General features: G+C 36.5%; 1 protein-coding gene across 3 annotated transcripts in view; it reads left to right on the forward strand.

Annotated features, from left to right (window-relative positions):
* LOC120515376 (caprin-1-like) overlaps positions 1 to 20,002 on the forward strand; it is a 67,811-nt gene that overhangs the window by 26,609 nt on the left and 21,200 nt on the right. For 2 of the 3 annotated variants that reach the window (XM_039736279.1, XM_039736301.1), the window contains 7 exons: positions 3,560 to 3,646; positions 3,777 to 4,012; positions 4,108 to 4,190; positions 7,990 to 8,133; positions 8,572 to 8,624; positions 10,583 to 10,666; positions 19,549 to 19,731. In XM_039736279.1, coding sequence (XP_039592213.1) covers positions 3,560 to 3,646; positions 3,777 to 4,012; positions 4,108 to 4,190; positions 7,990 to 8,133; positions 8,572 to 8,624; positions 10,583 to 10,666; positions 19,549 to 19,731 — 870 coding nt within the window. The remainder of the gene's footprint in view (positions 1 to 3,559; positions 3,647 to 3,776; positions 4,013 to 4,107; positions 4,191 to 7,989; positions 8,134 to 8,571; positions 8,625 to 10,582; positions 10,667 to 19,548; positions 19,732 to 20,002) is intronic. The other variant, XM_039736290.1, reaches the window with a different exon arrangement.

A 20,002-nucleotide genomic window follows, 5' to 3' on the forward strand; every position in this document is an offset into this window, starting at 1 on the left:
GATTAACTGGCATTTCCTGCAGTTGTGGCCCTCATAGACTGGCTCCTCTAAGCCATCCTCCAAGTCCAAGATCCAAAAGGACTTCTGTTGGACTGGTCTCATTATTAAAATTTGACTTTAAATTATTAAAACTGCTTAACCTTTTTTTTTTTTTTTTTTTTAAATTAAAATTGAACTTAAAACTAAAAATTGGGCAAAAAATATGAAAAAAATGCTATAGTTGTACACTTTCTGGCCCCTTATACATCTGTAATATTCTCCCACTCAATTGCCTGCTGTTTTTCTTTCTGAGGTTTACTTTACTTTGTCTGCTCTTCGTATTCCTTACTTACTAAAGCTTTCCACTCGCCCAGTTTGTATTCCTTCATTTTACTTCATTTTGATATTCCATTAATTTGTATTATAGACTTCATATTATATTGCATTCCTTCCTATTATGGCCTCTTAACTGCTTGCTTGCTGAATATCTGCTGCTGGTTAATTTTTTACTGTCCTTGTCTGCTCTTATAGTTGCTTGTGCCTAATCGGCATCTTAAAGCTAGCTTGCCTGCTTACTTGCCACTGAGCCCTTCTCTTTACTACTTTGAAATCAGCTGCTGCTTTTTTTTTTTTTTCCTCTCCCTACTGTGGAATTGTTAGTTACTTGTAACTATTGCTGGTTATTTAAGAGATGTTGGTGTCAGCTACTGTTGCTTGCTTAGCTGTTTGTCAATATAAGTTTGAATACAAATAAACTTTTCCAAATACTTACCTAAATGCTCAGCTGATTTTTGCTCCTGTGTGTGCAAAAAAAAAGGTAAAAACCATTCTAATGGGAAACCGCTGTAAAACTTTCTGCAGGGCTCCTTAGCAGTAACCAAAACGCACAGTATTTAGGAGCAAAATGTTTGTTTTTTTTTATAATCGAGCCTCGCACCACAGAAAACTCAAACTCTCGGCTGCTGCTTTTCATTTGTAAGGATGATGTCTGTATGTCTGTCTTCAATCGGTCCCTCTCTTCTTAAGAATACCACATCTTAAGGATGCCCCTGATACTGTGAGCATACAGTCTGAAATTGAAGAAAGTATTAGTGTGTGTGGTGTAATCCCAAACTGCAGAAATGTGTGCTGACATATACTGTGGTATGCAAATACTGTCACAAGTATTGAAACATACTTCAAGGAATACTCCATTCAAAAACATAAATCTGTGGGTTTAGGGGGTTGGAATGTTACTTGTGTCATGTAATCTGCATATTAGCTCTCCGGACATATACACAAAATGTGAAAAACACAAGCTAAAATATTATTTGAGAGTATTCAGCTTACGTCACTTGAGTATTTTTTGGGTGGCTTATTCCTTTTGAGGAAGCATTTGTTTCAATAAACTTTCCATAACGGAGCATTCTACCACTGTTAATATGCTCTCCTTTCCTTGTTACCTGACTGATGGTACTACAACTTTAAAACCCAGAACCGGTTATGCTGCCAGTGGGGACCATGGGGCATTATCGTGGTGGTGGTACCTGTGACTCTTATTGTTCAGTTTGTACTTTTTCCTTATTGTTCTGACACTTAGTCTGGTGTGTTGATTGCAGTCTAATAACTTTTTTTTTTTTTGTGAAATAGTTGCAGTTATTCAAGTGAGAGATTTCTAGTAATTGTTCAGCCATTCAGAGAAGTTTTAATGTACATGCAGAATTGGTAGTGTGTAGCTGTGGATTTTAGGTGGCTTATATATTCATGCAAAGTGACGATGTAGAGGCAGTGAGAATATCTGGCAAGTCTGTGTGTATCGAGTACTGTAAAGGCCCAGCCCTTTGTTTGTAATGCGTAGGGGTAGTTAATACTTCTAAAGTTAATACTACTAAAATTATATTACAAAGTTAATATCCTGAGTTCATTATATATTGGGCAGAAGTGTTGCTGGCATATATCACAAAAGAGATTTAATTGTTTTGTCTTGGCAGCAAATTGTGCAAGCATTGATGACCTTGCCCCATTATAACTGACTGTGCTTTCAGCACATCCATTTAATCTGTTATAGTCAAAGAGTAAAAATCATATTTCTGTAAGAGTATAGAAATGCTTCCTTAGCATTGAGAGGTTGTAGTTTGCTTGGCCACATGTTTAGGATATATAGTAGAGCCCAAAGGGTACTTCAATAGAAATTCAACTGAATTTCTTTCGCTAAATTTTAAATTTGGCCAGTGACACTATTTTCACAAATGTGGCTTGGTCTACCACTGCAGTGGATTTGAATAGCAATCAAGATGTGATTGAAGTATAGACTTTCAGCTTTATTTTAAGGGGTTTAACAAATATTTTATGGGATGTTAAGGAATTACGGCCATTTATATACATAAGTTGTGCCCCGTCATCTGCCCCCATTTTCAGTAATCGAAAGATCAACCATAAATATAATTTTCAGTACTTGGTTGAAAATCCTTTGAAATCAGTTACTGCTGGAGTTCTGGAACTTGTGAACATTGCCAAATGCTAGGTTTGCTTCCCATTGATGCTCTGCCAGGAACTTACTGCAGTGGTCTAAAGCTGCTGCTTGTCTTCCGTTTTCATCTTCAACAAGTGAAATACGTCTTCATTTGAGATGACTTGGCCATTGAATATTCCTCTACTTTGCCTTAAAGTGCTTTGGTTGCTTTTGCAATATGTTGTGTCATTTGTCCATCTCTAGTATGAAGTTCTGCTCTGTCACTTTACAGCATTTGGTTGAATTGAAGCAGATAGTGCTGTATGCTTCAGAATTAATCCTGTTGCTTCTGTTTGCAGCTGTGTCGGCAATAAACATGAGCGACCTTGTTCCATTGCCCATCCATACATACCCATGCCCTAATACTACCTCCAGCTTGTTTCACATATGTGGTATGCTTCAGATCACGAGCTGTTCCACCCCTTTCCATCATTTTGGCACATGTTGATTTTAGGTTCATCTGTCAAAAATATTTGAAGCTTACCAGTGGTTTGCACCTTGTGGGAAACCCCCTGTATTTAATGTCATGAAGTATACTCTTGATTATAGGTCTTTTTTTTTTTTTTGAGAGTTCACAGCAACATCTTTTTTAAATGCTGATTTCACACTTAGAATCTGCTGCAGACCTTTACCTGACAATTGTTAATGAGGGACCTGTCCACAGCTGTCTATGGATCAGCCTGTCTGTGAAATGTCTAGTTTTGGTTGCTTGATAAAGATATTACATATGAAGTGCTGTAACACTTAAACCTTCCAATTAAGTTTGGATGTAAACCAAACATCCAGATTAAATGTATAGTCTGTACATTCATCTCACTTTCATTTTATAGCTTCAACTCCAATATTTTGAGAGAGAGAGAGATTATCTATCAAATTTTTAATGGCTTAAAAAACAAAAAAAAATGTGTTGCTTTCCTCCAGGGTTCAGGAAAGCCAGTATTACACCAAAAGCATTGATGGCCAATAACCCCCAAGTAGTAGATTGAAATTTTATGAAGTTTTAAATGTGTATGGTTGTTTGGACTGTAACAATTTTACTGCAGGTTGCTCTATATGTTTAGGTGACCTTTTGCATCTTACGGTTTCTAGGAAGCAGTTTCCAAGTTCCAAGAAGTGGTAAATAACCTGGATTTTGCACGGGATCTGCAGAAGGGCTTTTTGGCCTTAAGTCAAGATGTGAGTATAACTCAATACTACTACTACTGATATCTAATAGCCAAGTTACAACAACTTTAGACTCTGAATGGATAGGCATTTAACTGTTAATGGTGCATGTTGTATGTTTAATTTTATCATAACTATGTAGATCCAAAAAGCAGTGAAGAAAGCAGTACGTCGGGAACAGTTGCAAAGAGAGGAAGCTGAACAGCGGCGCCTGAAATCTGTGCTGGAGGTTCAATTTATTTTGGAGAAACTTGGAGAAGAGACTGTGAGGAATGACTTTAAGCAAGGGGCCAGTGGTATTCAGCTCTCAGATGAAGAACTTGTAGCCCTTGATGAGATCTATAAACTTGTGGGGCCAGAGAGAGACCAAAATTTAAGGTTAAGATTGTTTGTATACAAGTTTCAGGTTGTCTTTGTGTTCTCCTCTGGCTCTGTTTTTAAGTCTTCTTTTTTTTTATTTTTTTTTATTTTAGGTTAACAGATCAATACGATCAAGCATCCCTTCACCTTTGGGAATTACTAGAAGCAAGAGAGAAGGCAGTGGTAGGAACAACATGTAAGTGTAATGGGTTTTTTGAATTTTATTTTTAAACATGATAAAACTATAGTGTACTACATTTATGTAACCATTTGTTGCTACTATCCATGACAGTGTGGTGAAGTATTGCGAGTGTTTTGCCTAACATCCCTTTTACAATCTTTGCAATTCACTGCTGTTGTGCCCTAGTGCTGAAAACTTAATACTTGGTATAAAAGCTGATTCGCCTGAACTGACACCCTGGCTGCATGCCAGTTTCCTGGCTACACTGAATCTGATGTCCTGTTTTGCAGCTGCTGTTCTAGCCACAAATTTCTGCCTTGCACATCCTCTTGTCTGCATTAACCCCCACACCACTTGCAGCATGGGCATAACAAATTTGAAACAATATATTTTTTGACATTGTTTTCATTTGCTCTAAAGGTACTTGCTCGTTAATTCTCCATTTACATATTGCATAAAATTTAAGAACAAAGTGCAATATCACTAGACTGACTTTTTGTACTCTTCTATGCCATTTTTTTCTATATCCTGTCACTTGTTTAAGCCTGCCAATATTCCTATTTAATCAAATTGCCCATTTAGTGTGTTAAGCAATATGCAGTTTTAGTCTATGAAATCCTGCAGAAGAAAATCATTTGTGCCAACATAAATGAGAAAGTCTAGGTGTGTGTGTGTGTGTAGCTGGTTAGCCTGATTTAACAAGTCACACTTTCAGCAAATTCACTTCAGTTTCATCTTGCAACATTTTAAGAATTTATATAAAACTAGGATTAAGATTAGGTTGTTGGCTTTATTTGCCATCTTTGACATTTGTCCTGGACCAGTGTGTTTGTGTGTGTGTGTGTGTATACTTTTTTTTTTTTTTTATATTCAGATTTCCTGGGTCTCGCTATCTCTGGTTTTGACACAATCCATGTCTTAATTGAAAAGATTTTTTTAAACACACTTTGCCTGGGAAGTTTCTGAAAGTTGTGGCCTATGAAGACGATATTTAAAGCAGAGATGACCATCTTGGGCACACTTCCATTAATGAGCCCAGCATACTACACAATAACTAGAAATACTAAGGGACACAACATTCATATTGAAACATCCTGCTGTATTTGTGTATGTATATAATCTCCATTTGCACATGCATTCTATTGATATGACTGAGAATGAGAAGGGTGCAGCTTTTTTAAAAAACAAACAAAAAAAAAAAAAAGTGTAGGATTGGGCCAATGTAATTTTTAAATATCAGTAATTTATAAGAGAAAATTGGTAAAATTCATAATACTGAATTATGAGGACTTTACCACCACAAGTAATTATGACATTAAAGCACTTCTGTTGTAGTTCTCATTTACAAAGAATATTTAAAAAAAAAAAAAAACGGTTTCCATCCTTGGTACTATTGCCGTATACTATAGCATAAGACCACAACATCAAGAAAAAGCCCATCATGTTTAAAGGTTTACACACATTTCATATAAGCTAAAATTATTTGAAAAAATTCACTTTTCAAGTTAATTTTGTATTCATTCTCTGCCTGATAGAAACAAGTGCTGCACGTCAATTTGAGAAATAATGAAGATGAAAAGTAAAATGCACAGATGCATATAAACTATCAATATTCTCAGTATTTTAATAAAACATCCTTTAACAAGCATTTCATTTTAGGCACACTCTTAAATGGCTTAGGTTTTTAATTAAGTACATAAATACTAAATTTCACATTTGGGAAATCAAAATTTCTGGCTCTCATGACTGGTGTGTAAAAATTGTGCACTTAGGAGCAAAAGTGTTTTTAATATACTACCTTTATTGTACAATTCAGGAACTGCTGTTTTAATGAAGTATCAACAGTATTGATGCAAGCTTACCATCGTACAAAATCTTGTTTATTTTGCCACTTTCGTAAATGAAAATTCAATGTCTGACTCTGCACACTTTGCAAAGCAGCAGCTTTCTCTCCACTCGAAGACTTCATGCTGATATTGGCATTTATCTGTGAATTAACACATGATGTGTAATTTCCAGATGTTTGCATATTTTGCTTTATAGGCTTTTCTTAGTGCAGCTTTTTTTGCCCTGTTGGCTAAAGGCATTGCCTGAATTGGAAGACTCGCTGTAATTATTTGGTTTTAAATGTCATTTTTTGTCCCATTATGTGCTTTTTTTATTATTATTTTTTTTTTTTTTTTATTGACCTGATGTTTTCTTTTTTTTTTCTCCAACCTTGTGCTTGTATACATTACACAAATACTTTTTTAAATTGAAAAATGAGATATATATATATATATATATATATATATATATATATATATATATATATAATACAATTTTTTTTTTTTCTAATATTCATATTGAAAGTAGTCCAATAAAATATAAATTAGGAGGCTTTGCCCCCTGCTTGCTTCGTTCACCAACCCCCTGGCCAGCACTACGTACTAGTCTATTTGCAGTTTTGATGCTTGTGTATGGGGTTGTGAATGTACAATTTAAACAGATTTTAATTTTTTTGTGAAGTGTTACACTTGTATCCATGTGACGTATACTTCCCGTGATTGCATTTAGCTGCTTTCTCTCTATTAAATAAAACTCCTTTTTTGAATGTTTGGCTCTGAGATTTGTTAATTGTCTTTACAAAAGCTATTCTAACGGGAAACTGTAAATGTTTTAATACGAATGGCATATTTAGATCTCCTTTGTTGTGTAATGTTATCCGCGGAAGATGTACTACAGTATCTTTCTTGGATACATCCTTCTTTCTACAGTAATTTGTGCAGTGGAAGACCAAATGGTGTTAAAGTTGTAGATCTTCTTTGATATTGTTAGTTATTTTCATCTTCCGCATGATCACCACTTTCAGCATAGTGTATTATTCTTTTAACCATTTTGCCACATTGCCGATCGACATTTTTGGCCTAAATTTGTTTGACTTCCTCGTTTTCTAGGTGCTAGGTATGCCCATGTACTCATTTTTTCTGTTGATAATCCTTCGTGATGTATTATGTCCAAATCTTATTGAAGAATTTCGTCGTCTTTAATTGGAAACTTAAAGTGAGGAAAACGTTAACATTTATAAGAGGTGAGAGCACAAGAAGTTTGTCTGACAAAAGTATTCACAAGTCTGAGGTGAGAGGACCGTGGTTTTGTTTGAAAATAGTTGTAAGTAGGGTGTGAATTGAAAGAATCTAATGGCAAGTCACCATCTTGCGGGACTTGCTTCCTAAGGTTGCAAGTATGACGTGACTTGAAAGAATCTGATAAAAGTCTCTGTCTCGCGTGACTTCATTCCAAAAAGTCTCTTCAAAAGGTCACGTCTCCTAAGATTTTATTATAATAGAGATATTAGACCATCCCCACTGTTAAGATTTCAGTGGATGTTTGAACCTGGTAGTCAAGTTATGAACCATCAGTTGTGTCCTGGCAGTTTTGGGTGCTTTCAAGACCGTGTCAGTGTAAAGTTTGTTTCTTCAATGGTAATGTTACTTATATAAGCAATGCTAGCTTTGTGATTGATCTCCTAGATTTTTGTAGTGGTGTGGGTTGGTTTTTTTTTTTTTTCTTTTTTTCTCTGTAATGCTTCTATGCTTATTTCTATGTATGTGTGTTGCGTTTTTAGTTTTATATTTGTCATTCTTCTGTGGGGAGACGCAAATAAGATTTGTGACGCTGTGCACAAATGACACTGAATTCAAACTTGTTGATTTAGAACCAAAGACTAAGTGTTTTGAGAGTGATGGTAGTAGTAAGCCAGGTTTTATCAGTGTTGTGTGGGGTTTTTTTTGTTTGCTCTCCCTCAAAAGACTCTTGGTTCCTCTTTTACTAGACAAGGCCCTTAAAGAGATAATCGACAGAGTTCTCCAGAGTGATTATTTCAACAGTCCTCATACACATCAAAATGGGGTCTGCGAGGAAGAGGATCAGCCGGTTGTAGTGGATGCACCAGAATCTGAACAGCCAGTAGAACCAGGTAATTTTTCTTTTATTGGACTAAAGGTGCAGTCAGTTTTGTAGCAGTTTCAAAGTAGAGATTTGTATCAATAATAATGTAAAGGTGCATCATTTGTGGGGCTCCATCCCATACAATTTTACTCGGTGCTAAACAAGCTAGTGCTGCAGTGTTTGAGGCTGAAACCCTATGATTTTAAGCAACAGTCTTTTAGACCTTGGGATATTGAACTGTTGCCCCTAGGTATCTCTGGTGTATTGATCATTTTAATGGGGTGTTAAATTTACAGCCTAACTCTGTTGCAGGTACATCTCTCTTTTTTGGAATTTGCTCAAATATTTATTATTAATTCAACACTTCCTGTCAGTTAGTTCTGTTTTTATGTAATACCCTGTTTTCCTGTTTCTGACATTTATTGCGTTGTATGTTTGGGTTGATTTTATGTGTTTTTTGTTTTAGAGGTTGAAGTTGTTGAAGAATACACAGAACCCAGTGAAGTGCAACCAACAGAAGTAAGCACTTTCTAAGCATATAGGAAAGGGACGAGCTGAAGTCCTTCAGTATCGGTTGTTATGTTCAGTACTGACCTTGTATAGTCTAAAATATTCCTTGGATTAATTCTATCATGGTATACAAAATAGCTTTCTATTTGGTAGTACTTTACGGTGGCTTCCCAGGCCAAAGACTGGTTGTTAGCTTTTCAACATATGACTTGAAATGTAATGTTTCTTTCCAGCACTTACAAAATGTTTAGTGTTTTGTTCTAAGGGCTGTCCATATGAATTTCCATACATGCTGTGTTTATAGTTAAAACCTGAAAGTTAATTCTGAATGCAAAAGTAAACTAAATATTGCACAATTCTATTGGTTTCAGTAAATTCTTTCAGAAATCTTTGACATTTAATTATTATAATATCAGCTGATAAACAAATGGCATGTGCAAAAATCAGTTACTATGTGAAAAGCTACGTTTTTGTTTCTGCCCAGGTATGGTTAAGCATGTGTTGCTACTGCTGCACTGATTCTGTCTTGGAAATGCTTAGTCAGTAAATTTTAGGACACTGAATTAGCACATGTGTGTGGGTTTCTTTTTTTTTTTTTTTTTCTTTCTCTCTCCTCACTTGCTAATTTGGAAAACTGTATTAATTGAAACATTGTTAGAAAACTGTGTGTACCCCAACCCCCACATTCATCGCTACCACCCCTTGCATGTCGTTCTTGTGGTGCAAATTATGGATGGTAGACTTAAGAACACTCTGACTAATGATTGTCTTGAAATTTCATTAAGATAGTAATGTGAAAAAAGTAAACCCATGTGTTTACCTATTCAACATACGTGGACATAGAGATTTGATCTTCATTTAAATAGTATCTTTAGATAAACATGATGTAATGGGGGTGTAGACATTGAAAATTTTACTTTACGGTAATTCAACAAAAAAATAAACATGCCATTTCTGCCTCCGGATGTAATAAGTACACTGTTTGCAATGATAGCTGCTATTGGTCCCCTCAAGTAGGTGGTTCCTATTACTGTCTAGCAGTTTCTAATGCTGACTTGGAGAGTTTCCCCATTTCTGCATGCAGAATTCTTTCAGCTGTGCAGTGTTTGAGGTTCAAACAAAATCACACCCACGGCATCTTGATTGGATTCAGATCAGGGCTTTGTTTTGGCCATTCCAGAATCCTCCATTTCTTTCTTTTCAGCCATTTTTTGGTGAATGTAATGGTTTCTTTAGCCAAATTGTCTTAACTTCTGACAGATGGTCTCACATTTTCCTCAAGCATCTTCTGGTCCGATGAAGTATTCCTGGTGGGTTCTGTGAAGGTGAGCTGCTCAGGCCAAGATGCAGCAATGTAGCCCCAGACCATCAGGTGGTTCTTGTGAATGTTAGCTTTTCACCAAACGTCTTCTGGTACTTTGAACAAATAGCTATTGTTTCTTTCTCTGCCCGGAGCGTGGTGCTCCGGAAGTTATGATTGTTGCCTAGTGTGTGTGTATGTGTATGTGTGAGTTTGTTTGTTTATATAGGGGAGATCTAAATCCCTTCCCATAGGCATTGAGAACTTAAATTGGTGTCGCAGTAAATTGTGCCGTGGACTTTTTCCACTTGTGAAATTTTACATTTATGGTTATTTAAATACACTATACAATGTAAATGTGGTTTGATTCTTTTACCTTTTGTCTATAGGTAGTATTTAAATAATGATCCAATTTTTATATGTCCACCTGTTAAAGAAAAAGATTTTCATGGAGGAGTGTGCATACCTTTTTCACATGATTGTATAGGGGTAGTCATGGTGTTTTTACAGTTGCAAATACATTTTTCTTTGTACTCACTTTGTACTTTGAGTAGAAAGCATTGAAATCCACAATATTTTTTGTGCACTCTATATTATGCTCTGCATCAGGACTCTGGTAGATTCAAGTGTCAGATATGAAAGAATGTCTTTTCTGTCTTCCCAACAGTTTGTAAACAGACAGTTTATTTCAGAAACGCAGTACAGCAGCAGTGACAAAGAACAAGCTGATGAATGGAGTACAGAATCTGAGGTATTGGGGGGGATTTTTTTTTTTTTGGTATGTGATATAACAAATTCTAAGATTGCTGTTCTGACTCCACAGTCTATCACAAGGGGTTCCTGCACCAATCATAGTCTTATTTGTATAGCACCTCTCTAAGCAATGTGAAAAAAGCAGTTCATTTTGTAGTGCAAGAGCAATTTTTAAATTTTGTGGTGGCCTTAACTTTAGTGTTAATACTCTAGTATAAATTAAGAACGTCATGCATATTTATGTATTTTAAGGTTTGGGTACAGAGAGGTGGAATGAAAGGTGCAACACTTGTGTTTTTGTTTCCATCTAATATAGGAACGCTGCTTTGTGAAAGCGTTTCTAGCTTCTGTCATCACTGTGTATGGCAATCGGTAGATAAAAGGTGGGTTTGTTACATTTAACATCTAGTAAAAATGTGACATTTGAAGTTAGCAGTTAAATCTTTTGTTCTAATTTAGTGGATGTCCTTAATTTGTAATTCACATAATGGAATATAGATTGCTGAAATCCTGTTCAAACTTATTCAGACCCTGGGGGTGATGAATCCAAGCACTGATATTACCAAGCAGTTCTTTCAGCCAGCTATTGCTTCTGCTTTTCCACTGCCACCGGTATCTATACAAATATATTTTCACCCCCCCCACATAATTTGCATGCCATTTTCTTTGTTTGTTCTAAACTTCTAGTTTTATACCGACCTGTAAAATAGTTGCAAACTGGAATTGGAAGGTATTAGAACAAAATTCTGCAGATATTTTGATATTCGATTTTTTTGATGCTGTTTTATAAAATGTGCAATACAGAAATGGGCATGTGTCACCTACATCATTGAGAATTTGCAAGAATAAAGAAGCCTATTGGTATCTTCTCATTGGCAAATTTTAAGTCAGAGTTTTCTGTAACCACTTGGATTTATTTTGTTGGGGAGGCACCACAGTTAAAGCTTGACTGTTTCCTCCCAGGGTCAGTCTTTAGGTGGTGTTTTAATGGTCTGTTTTAACTGGTCTTGCTTTACAGTTGCACAGCTGCAATTTTTGTGGATGGTTATGCCATTTTTATTTTTACTTCCATAAAAATGTACACACTTGCATAAGTGGTTAACAATAAATTAAACCTATCCTTTCTCTAAATGGTATATCCATTTCAGAGTCACAGCAATAAATCTTCAGCTTGACGGGTACTGTACAAGACCTAAGTCCGTTCACCCAAGTGTTAGTGCTATAAGGCATTTTCTCACTACATATTTTTATTTTACCCTCCAGCCCACTCATACAAGCTTCATCTACATAATCTGTGTGTCAGGCAGGAGTAGTCTGTGTGCTTTTGAGACTATCAATTGTGTAGATGGGCATCCCCAGCTACTCTGTCTGAACAATCTGCTACTCGCCCTAACAAAATGAAATAAAATTGGTTTTTGCCTTAAATATAGGCAGGCCCTTTGTACACAAGAGCTGACCGTCAGTGGTCACCCAGGAGCACAAAGCATGCATTTTCTGCTGCATGGACACAGGAAGCGTGTGTATTAGACCTCACAAACCAAAGAGTCTTGTGTCTGAGAACTCTGCACCTGGAGTGTGTCCACACAGGACAAGCACAGTCAGGCAGCATGTTATTGGCTGTCAGAAAAAGGGACAAGCTTGTGATGCTTCAGAAATGTGAAACTGTACTGGAAAGCTGCAATTCCTAGTTGTGACATCCATGAGCATATAGATAGCGGCAAAAGCAATTGTCAGTTTTGACAATCTGTCTTACCAGAATTTGTGTAATGTGACTCTGGCTTTAGGGTAATGTCAGCAAATAAAACAATTTCTCTTTGTGTGGTTGATGAGAGTTATTGCAAAGTGCAAGAAGTGGGCTGCCATGGAGTAAATCTGTTATGAGTTTTGCCAAGTTGGTGTGCTGTAGGTTGTTTTTTTTTTTTTTTTGTCCGTATGACAAATGTAACTGTTAGCCTCCTAAACTTCAAAAAGTATCCATAGACCATAAATATATACCATTATAGCTGTCGTGCTAGTGTTATAATTCACTTACATACTTCCCTCCATGCTTTTAAATATATTATCTGTATGCTCTGTGTTCATCTTAATCCAGCTTGCTTTTTTATTGTTAGCCCAGTGATACTGCAAAAATGCAATGATTTTTTTTTGTAATTGTTGAACTGTAATGTGGAGGTTGAGCGTGTGTTGTCAATGCGCAGTTTGACCCGGGAACGTCTTGCGATGACGTAGAATGAGATTCTTGCAAGACATGCTCTGCTAACAACCAATATCAAATATGACCACAAAGAGAAAAAACATAAATCGTGTAAATGCTTGAGATGAGAAACCTGAGATTCTTGCAAGACACGCCCTACTTACAACCAATATCAAATAAGAAGAGAAAAGAGAAAACCATGAAGAGAAAAACCATCAATCGTGTAAATGCTTTGAGCACACACAGATCCAGGGCTCTCTGTGCATGTAAAGCGTATAAGGACAATACGTTCTAAATGAAACGTAGACAACTAAACAAAGAAGTAAGAGCAGCAGGGAGAAAAGACTCAAAAGCGTTGGAGAGACAAAAAAAAATAATCTAGGTACACATTTAGAAAATAAGGAAAGTAATTATCAGCCCTGAACAAGTGGAATTGGGGGGGTGGGTGGGAATGGTATGGGAGAGCATGTCCAATCCGCACGTTGGCGCTATACACATGCAGAGCAGGTTAGAGATTATGAAAGCAGTGGAATTTGAAAGGCTCAAAAAAAGGCACAATACACGTGGAGAAAGTTAAAGAATATGAAAGTAGGAAAATTAGAAAGTATACTGTATATATAAAAAAAAAAAAAAAAGTAAAGCTCGCCCGAACAAATGGAAATTACTCGAAAAAGGGAAAATCACCACAGACCAGGTGTCAGGGGGACGGAGTTTGGAAAGCAGGATAAAGCGAGGACAATTCACGGACTGAAGTTTTCTTGGATTTCTGTATGAATCAAAGATAATGCACGCATATATAAATATACCAACATGTGACAAGTTATCGGCGATTTAATAGTTTCGAAAGTCAAATATCAAGAACAGTAGATATTCGTGTTTATCCGAAAGCAGAACATGAATCAACATTTCTGTCTTAATAATTCACCACATTCTGATCCATTACTCTTTCCCTTCCTTTTCCCAGATGGAGAAACAGGATGGTCATACAATATGAAACGCACGAATTCAGAAAAACTAATAACACCAACACAATATTTTGGGGCAAAATTAGCGATGCATTCCAATATAGTTAACCCACTTCCGTCATCTCAAATCCTACGCAACATTACATTATTGTGTATCTAAAAGTCAAAGCTAATCGTCTTAAGTCGAATCAAGCAAAACTTAGAATGGAACATATGCAAGGACTCGATCACGTTCAAAATTCAAATATCAATAGTTCAGACAAATTTAAAATAGGTAAAGCAGTAATATTTCCATCATTTCAACATAGTCCAAGAGCATTGCAACTGTTATCATGATGCAGTGGCAATATCCAGAACTATTGGTTGGCCAGATTTATTTATTACAATGACATGTAATCCACAATGGCCAGAAATCTGGAGAGTCTTGAAAACAATGCCACCAGTTACGTTGGCTCTGGATATTCAGACTTTCGTAAGTAGATCAGACTTTCGTAAGTAGATTTATTTTATTGAAAGAACTCGAAAGGGTGTTCGGTCAAATCAGAGCATACATTTACACGATCAAATTTTAAAAACAGTTTATCTCGCATGCATTTATTGGTTACTTTACAAAAAAAAAAACTGATGATGATGTAGGTCGTTTTGTCTGTGATGAAATTCCAAACAGAGAAACCAGTCCTGAATTATGGTACAAAGTCATTAAACACATGTCTCACGGACCTGAGAGAGACACTTATCACGGAAAGAAAGATGGAAAAAGTTGTGGTGATCGATAATTCAGTGATTGTACCATATAACCCATATTTGCTAAAAAGATTCGATTGTCATAATGTTGAGTATTGTGCATCAGTGAGTATTAAATACATCAAGTACATTTTATAAAGGGCACGATCGAGTATGTGTAACTTTGTCGAAAGAAAAAGCACAGGACGAAGTTCAATCATATTTAGGATACTCTGTTAGTGCAGTGGAACGCGGGTGGCATTTAATGGAATTACCAATGCACGGTCGAAGTAATTCTGTAGAATTATTACGATTCATTTAGCAGGACAGAATATGGTTCAATTTAAAGAAGGCAAAGAAACCGATGCTTTATAAGTAACAAAAACCAAAAAAAAATTGGCTTGTTTCAAACTAAAGATGTAAATGCAAAGGCATATACGTATGCACAAATTCCTCAACATTACATGTGGCAAAAACAAAAAGGAATATGGCATCTAAGAAAATTAATTGCAAAAGTATTGCATGATTAAATATTGTATCACCAAAAGATAGCGAACGCTTTCATTTAAAATTGTTACGAGAATCGAAAGGAGCAATGTTGTATAGAGATGTTCTAATTATAGATTAAAATACGTACGGTACCTTTCAAGAAGTGGCTTGAGCAGCTGGATTATGTAAATCGGACGACTATATGTATGAAATGATGTCTGATGCCACTTCTGTAATGATGCCTGACCAATTCAGACTCTTCTTCGTATACTTATGACAGGGTAAGTTGATGCTTTACATTTATGGGAAGTGTTCAAAGAACCATTATCCGAAAAGTCAAATGAACAAACGGCTCTTTCAGTCATCAAAGAATTGTTACAAGCAGAAGATTTAACAATGGAACAATTTGGACTTTACCTCTGATTCGTAAATTTCTTGAGAAAGTAAGAGATAAAAGCAGACGAAGATATAACAGTGGAAGACCATAGAAAAATATATCGGGCAGTGTACTCAAACTTAAACGATGATCAAGGATCCATTTTTGACACAATTCAAAAACAGTGTCCTCGGAAAAATTTAAACCGATTTTATTTTTCATAGATGGACCAGGCGGAACAGGGAAAACATTTTTGTATAAATGTTTACTCCATTATTGCAAACAGCTATTCAAAAACATTACATCGATAGCACGGACAGGTATAGCAGCAATTCTTCTTCCACACGGTTAAACAGTTCACAAAACCTTTAACTTGCCTTTAAATATCGTAGATGAAAATGTTACATTGAACTGGGGGTTGGCGAGCGAAGTGAACAGGGGGCAGAACCCCCTAGTGTACATAGAAAAATATAAAAATTTCCCCTTGGGCACAAACTGATTATGCAAGGTGGAAAGCAGTTGTAGCCTACAGCTTTATCCATCTGCACATTGACAGCTCAAACTCTTAAAACACTAGCAACCAACTCCCCAAACGCACAGAACTTCTGACTTGGCTAATAACTGTAGATGTCTAAAAACGGTGTAGGTGGTAGTCTGATGGATCAGGTTGTGGGTCAGATCTATCCATGTAACATTGCTTTATTTAAATGTTTAAATGCCTTTAAATGCAAAGTATAGCTTATGTACAAAAATGGAACAGGCACTTACTGATGGAAGTCTTGGATAACCTTCCCTAGTTTCAAAATGTTCAATTCTAAAATGGTTTCTTTGTTGTACAAAATAGTAGTCCTTTCTTGTCATGAGTCAAGCACTGGTAAATGTGTATGTTACAATGATGGTTGCTTTGAATGGGTGTGTCTGCAGCTGTATTTACAATTTAAATTCTCAATGTTAATACATACATTTATATCTCAAGTTGAAGTATGAAAAGTTGATCTCAGATCAGTAGAGGGTAACTGGCTGATTAGTGTGTTACCAAAATTGAACATGGTATCATTAGATTTTACACTATTAGCTTGGCACATTAAATCTGGGAGTCTAGCCAACACTGAACTTTGTTTCAGTGAAGTAAACTAAGCTAGAGCATGCTGTTTCTGACTTGTCACAATCACATCCATGTACCTAGATATAAAAGTTTTACACTGACAACATTCTGCCTGTTTTTGCATGCGTTTACCATGCCTATTCCCAAAAATGTGTGTGTTAGGTAGTTTTGATATCAAATAGACGATTTGTGTGCTTAAGCAAACTCCAGAAGGGGCTTAACCCAGTGTTGCTTATATAGCTCCAGGCATTTCAGTCTGGCATTTCAGTCTGCAGTTAGATAAATTTTAGGTTTGAGAATCTAATTTTTTTTTCTTCTTCCTTTTCTAAATGATTAACTCTAGAATTACCAGAGCCTACGAGAAAGCTTGTAAATCTGGCCCACCTTTAAATCCGTTTGCACCTCTCCAACAGTGTCTTTTGTCCTGTAAATGAGCTGATTAAGGCAAGCAGCCTGCTATTCCAACCCCCACCGTCGCAGAACATTCACCAAGTTCTCTCGGCTCATGCCTTGTTTATCTGGGAATGAACTGCTGGAGTTTTAGAGTGGAAATAATAGACTGTTTGGAACACATGCATTTCATTTGTGTTCCGTTTCTACAGTAATCTGTGTAAAGACATTGTTAAAACAAACTTTTTCATATTTTAGTAATGTTACAAAATGGAGGCATAAACTATAGAATATGTAAAGCCTGAAGTCCAAAGATCAAATAAACACAAAACAAAAGGTTTAAGGACAATACAGCAGCTTCCGTGGCGTAGCGTTAAGATTTGCTGGCTTGTAATCAAGAGTCCCTGGTTCGATCCTGACTGTCTCTCCTACATTTGCCGTTTTCAGTAGTGAGCTGCTGTTATTGTTAATATTATACAGTACACACATTTGGTTTGTGTCTAACAGACCGTTTACATTTACAGTATAGTACTGTACTTATAAAAGTTTACTTTTTTTCTTTTTTTTTTTTTTCTTTTCCCCCCTCCACTCTACTTCACGATCACAATACATACTCTAGCCCTAGGAATCTGACGCTGTTAGTTTATATTTGAAACTGGGAGTAACTGGATGTGAGCGCTGTTTTTGAGGCAATGGAACTGGACTTTCTCTGATCTGGAGGGATAAAAGCTGCCTCCTTCATATCTCAGTCACTTCGTATGCACCTTATGGTTTATGATGTCCAAAAAAAAAAGGCAGCCATAGGTATATTTGATATTTGGAATTATTCATTTTATGACATTGAGGTCAGTTCAGCTCTATATGCAATCATCAAATTCAAATTTTAACAGTTTATACACACGCAAGGACCGTCTCTTCCTACATTGACGACGCGTACCTGTTGCAATGCACACACTTCTCTCTTTGCTGTTTCTATTACACACTTGAAAGAGACAATATATGTGACATTTTGAAGAAATCATTTTATGATCTGAATAGTACCAATCAGAAAACATCATTGCACTAATGCAATATTTGAAAACTAACTGCATCAGATTGGGTGTGAATTTACAGTGGCGCTGTTACTTAGTCAGATCAGGAGAGGCAGGTGAGGGGATGTTAGAGCGTCCTCATGATTGAGAGAATAAAACTGAAAAAAGCTAACTTTTTTTACATGTACCATAAATTTATACCCAATGTGTTATTTTTATATATTTTATTTATTTATTTATTTATTTATTTATTTATTTATTCTTCTCTGTGCTGCAACAACTGTCCTTGCTACATTTTACGATGTGTGTACCTGTTGCAATGTGCACACTTTTCTCTATGCTGTGGTTTCTATTACATTGAAAGGCACTTGACACTGACTCAGTTTACTTTTCCTGGGGAAGCGGGTGTCTTGGAACAAAAGCTTGTCGCTGTTGGATCCTCTTTTTACATCGCCTTTTCTAGTAAGATGCAATGACGAAGTTCCTCTGCAATATGAGCCATGAACACTCTTCTTTTCAGTGGCCCCGTACATGTCTTGCACAGTACATGTGCATTGATCCTGCTGCACTGAATAAGCTCACGCCTTTGCAACAGTGACGGTGAGATACGAAGAAGGCAGATTCACCAGCATTTGTGTGTCAGCTTTTATCACTCCAGATCAGAGAATGTCCAATTCCATTGCCTCAAAACACCACTCACATCCACAGTTACTCCCAGTTTCAAATAAAAACTAACCGCGTCAGATCCCTAGGGCGGTAGTACGTGTTGTGATCGTGAAGTGAAAAAAGGTAACTTTTACAAGTACAGTACTATAAATGTACATGGTTTGTTACAGATGCAAACCAAATGTGTGTACTGTAATAACAATAAGAGCAGCTCACTACTGAAAGCGGCAAATATAGGAGGCAGTGGGGATTGAACCGGGGACTCTTGATTACAAGTCAGCAAATCTTACCACTATGCCACGGAAGCTGTTGTATCGTCCTTGAACCTATTGTGAAAGTGTTTATTTGATCTTTGAACTTCATGCTTCACACATTCTATAGTTTATGCCTACATTTTGCAGCAGTTAATACGAAAATATGAAAATTTCTGTTTTAACAGTGTGTTTACACAGATTACTGTAGAAATGGAACACACATGAAATACATGTGTTCCAAATAACAATCTATTATTTCCACTCTAAAACTCCAGCAGTTCCCTCTCAGATTATCACACAAGGCATGAGCTGGGAGAACTTGGTGAACATTCTGCGACGGTGGGGGATGGAATAGCAGGCTGCTTGCTGCTTGTCTTAATCTGCACATTTATAGGACAAAAGATGCTGTCGGAGCGGTGGGCCGGATTTACGGGCTTTCTCGTAGGCTCTGGTAATTCTAGTGTTAAATACATTGTACCTGATTGCAGTCCATAGGCTAATGTGTTACATTTAGTCTCGGAGAATGCTTGCAAATTAAGTTTGATGGCATTTATTCTCAATTCTTTTGGGGCATCTTTTAAAATGTTAATAAGCCCATTGAAAAGTTTTCCGTTCTGTCCTTAGAATCCTACCAAGAACTGCATGGGGGAAAAATAAAAAATTGAACCAATGTGATTTCTGTTTTAGGTGGTTGGTGGTAGTCTACAGCAACAGCCACCATCTTTGCCAACAGTCAGTCCCGTCACTGCCCCAACAGAGATGCACACAGTGAACCCAGTCGTCCCCGTTCCTCCAGCAGATCCAGTTGTCAGAAAGCAAAGGGTGCAAGATCTAATGGCACAAATGCAGGGTCCCTACAATTTTATGCAGGTATGAGCACTTTTTTACATTCTAGAAAAGAATCTTAGGGTATCTGCTACAACATGCTTAATTTGGCAATAGTACTTGAAGAGAATTTGATTGTCCATTGCCTGAATAGTTAATTTTGCACAGAGAGTGGTTTAATGTTGGAAAGCAATTTGTGGGATTGTCGGTTTTCTATTTTTTCTATTTTATTTATTTATTTATTTAAATTAAAAAAAAAAAAATGTTTAGTATCTGGAGAGTGGTGTTGATGCTGATTCTTATTAGGCGTACATGT

Source organism: Polypterus senegalus, chromosome 1, assembly GCF_016835505.1.
Source record: "Polypterus senegalus isolate Bchr_013 chromosome 1, ASM1683550v1, whole genome shotgun sequence".
In the NCBI taxonomy this organism is placed as follows: domain Eukaryota; kingdom Metazoa; phylum Chordata; class Cladistia; order Polypteriformes; family Polypteridae; genus Polypterus; species Polypterus senegalus.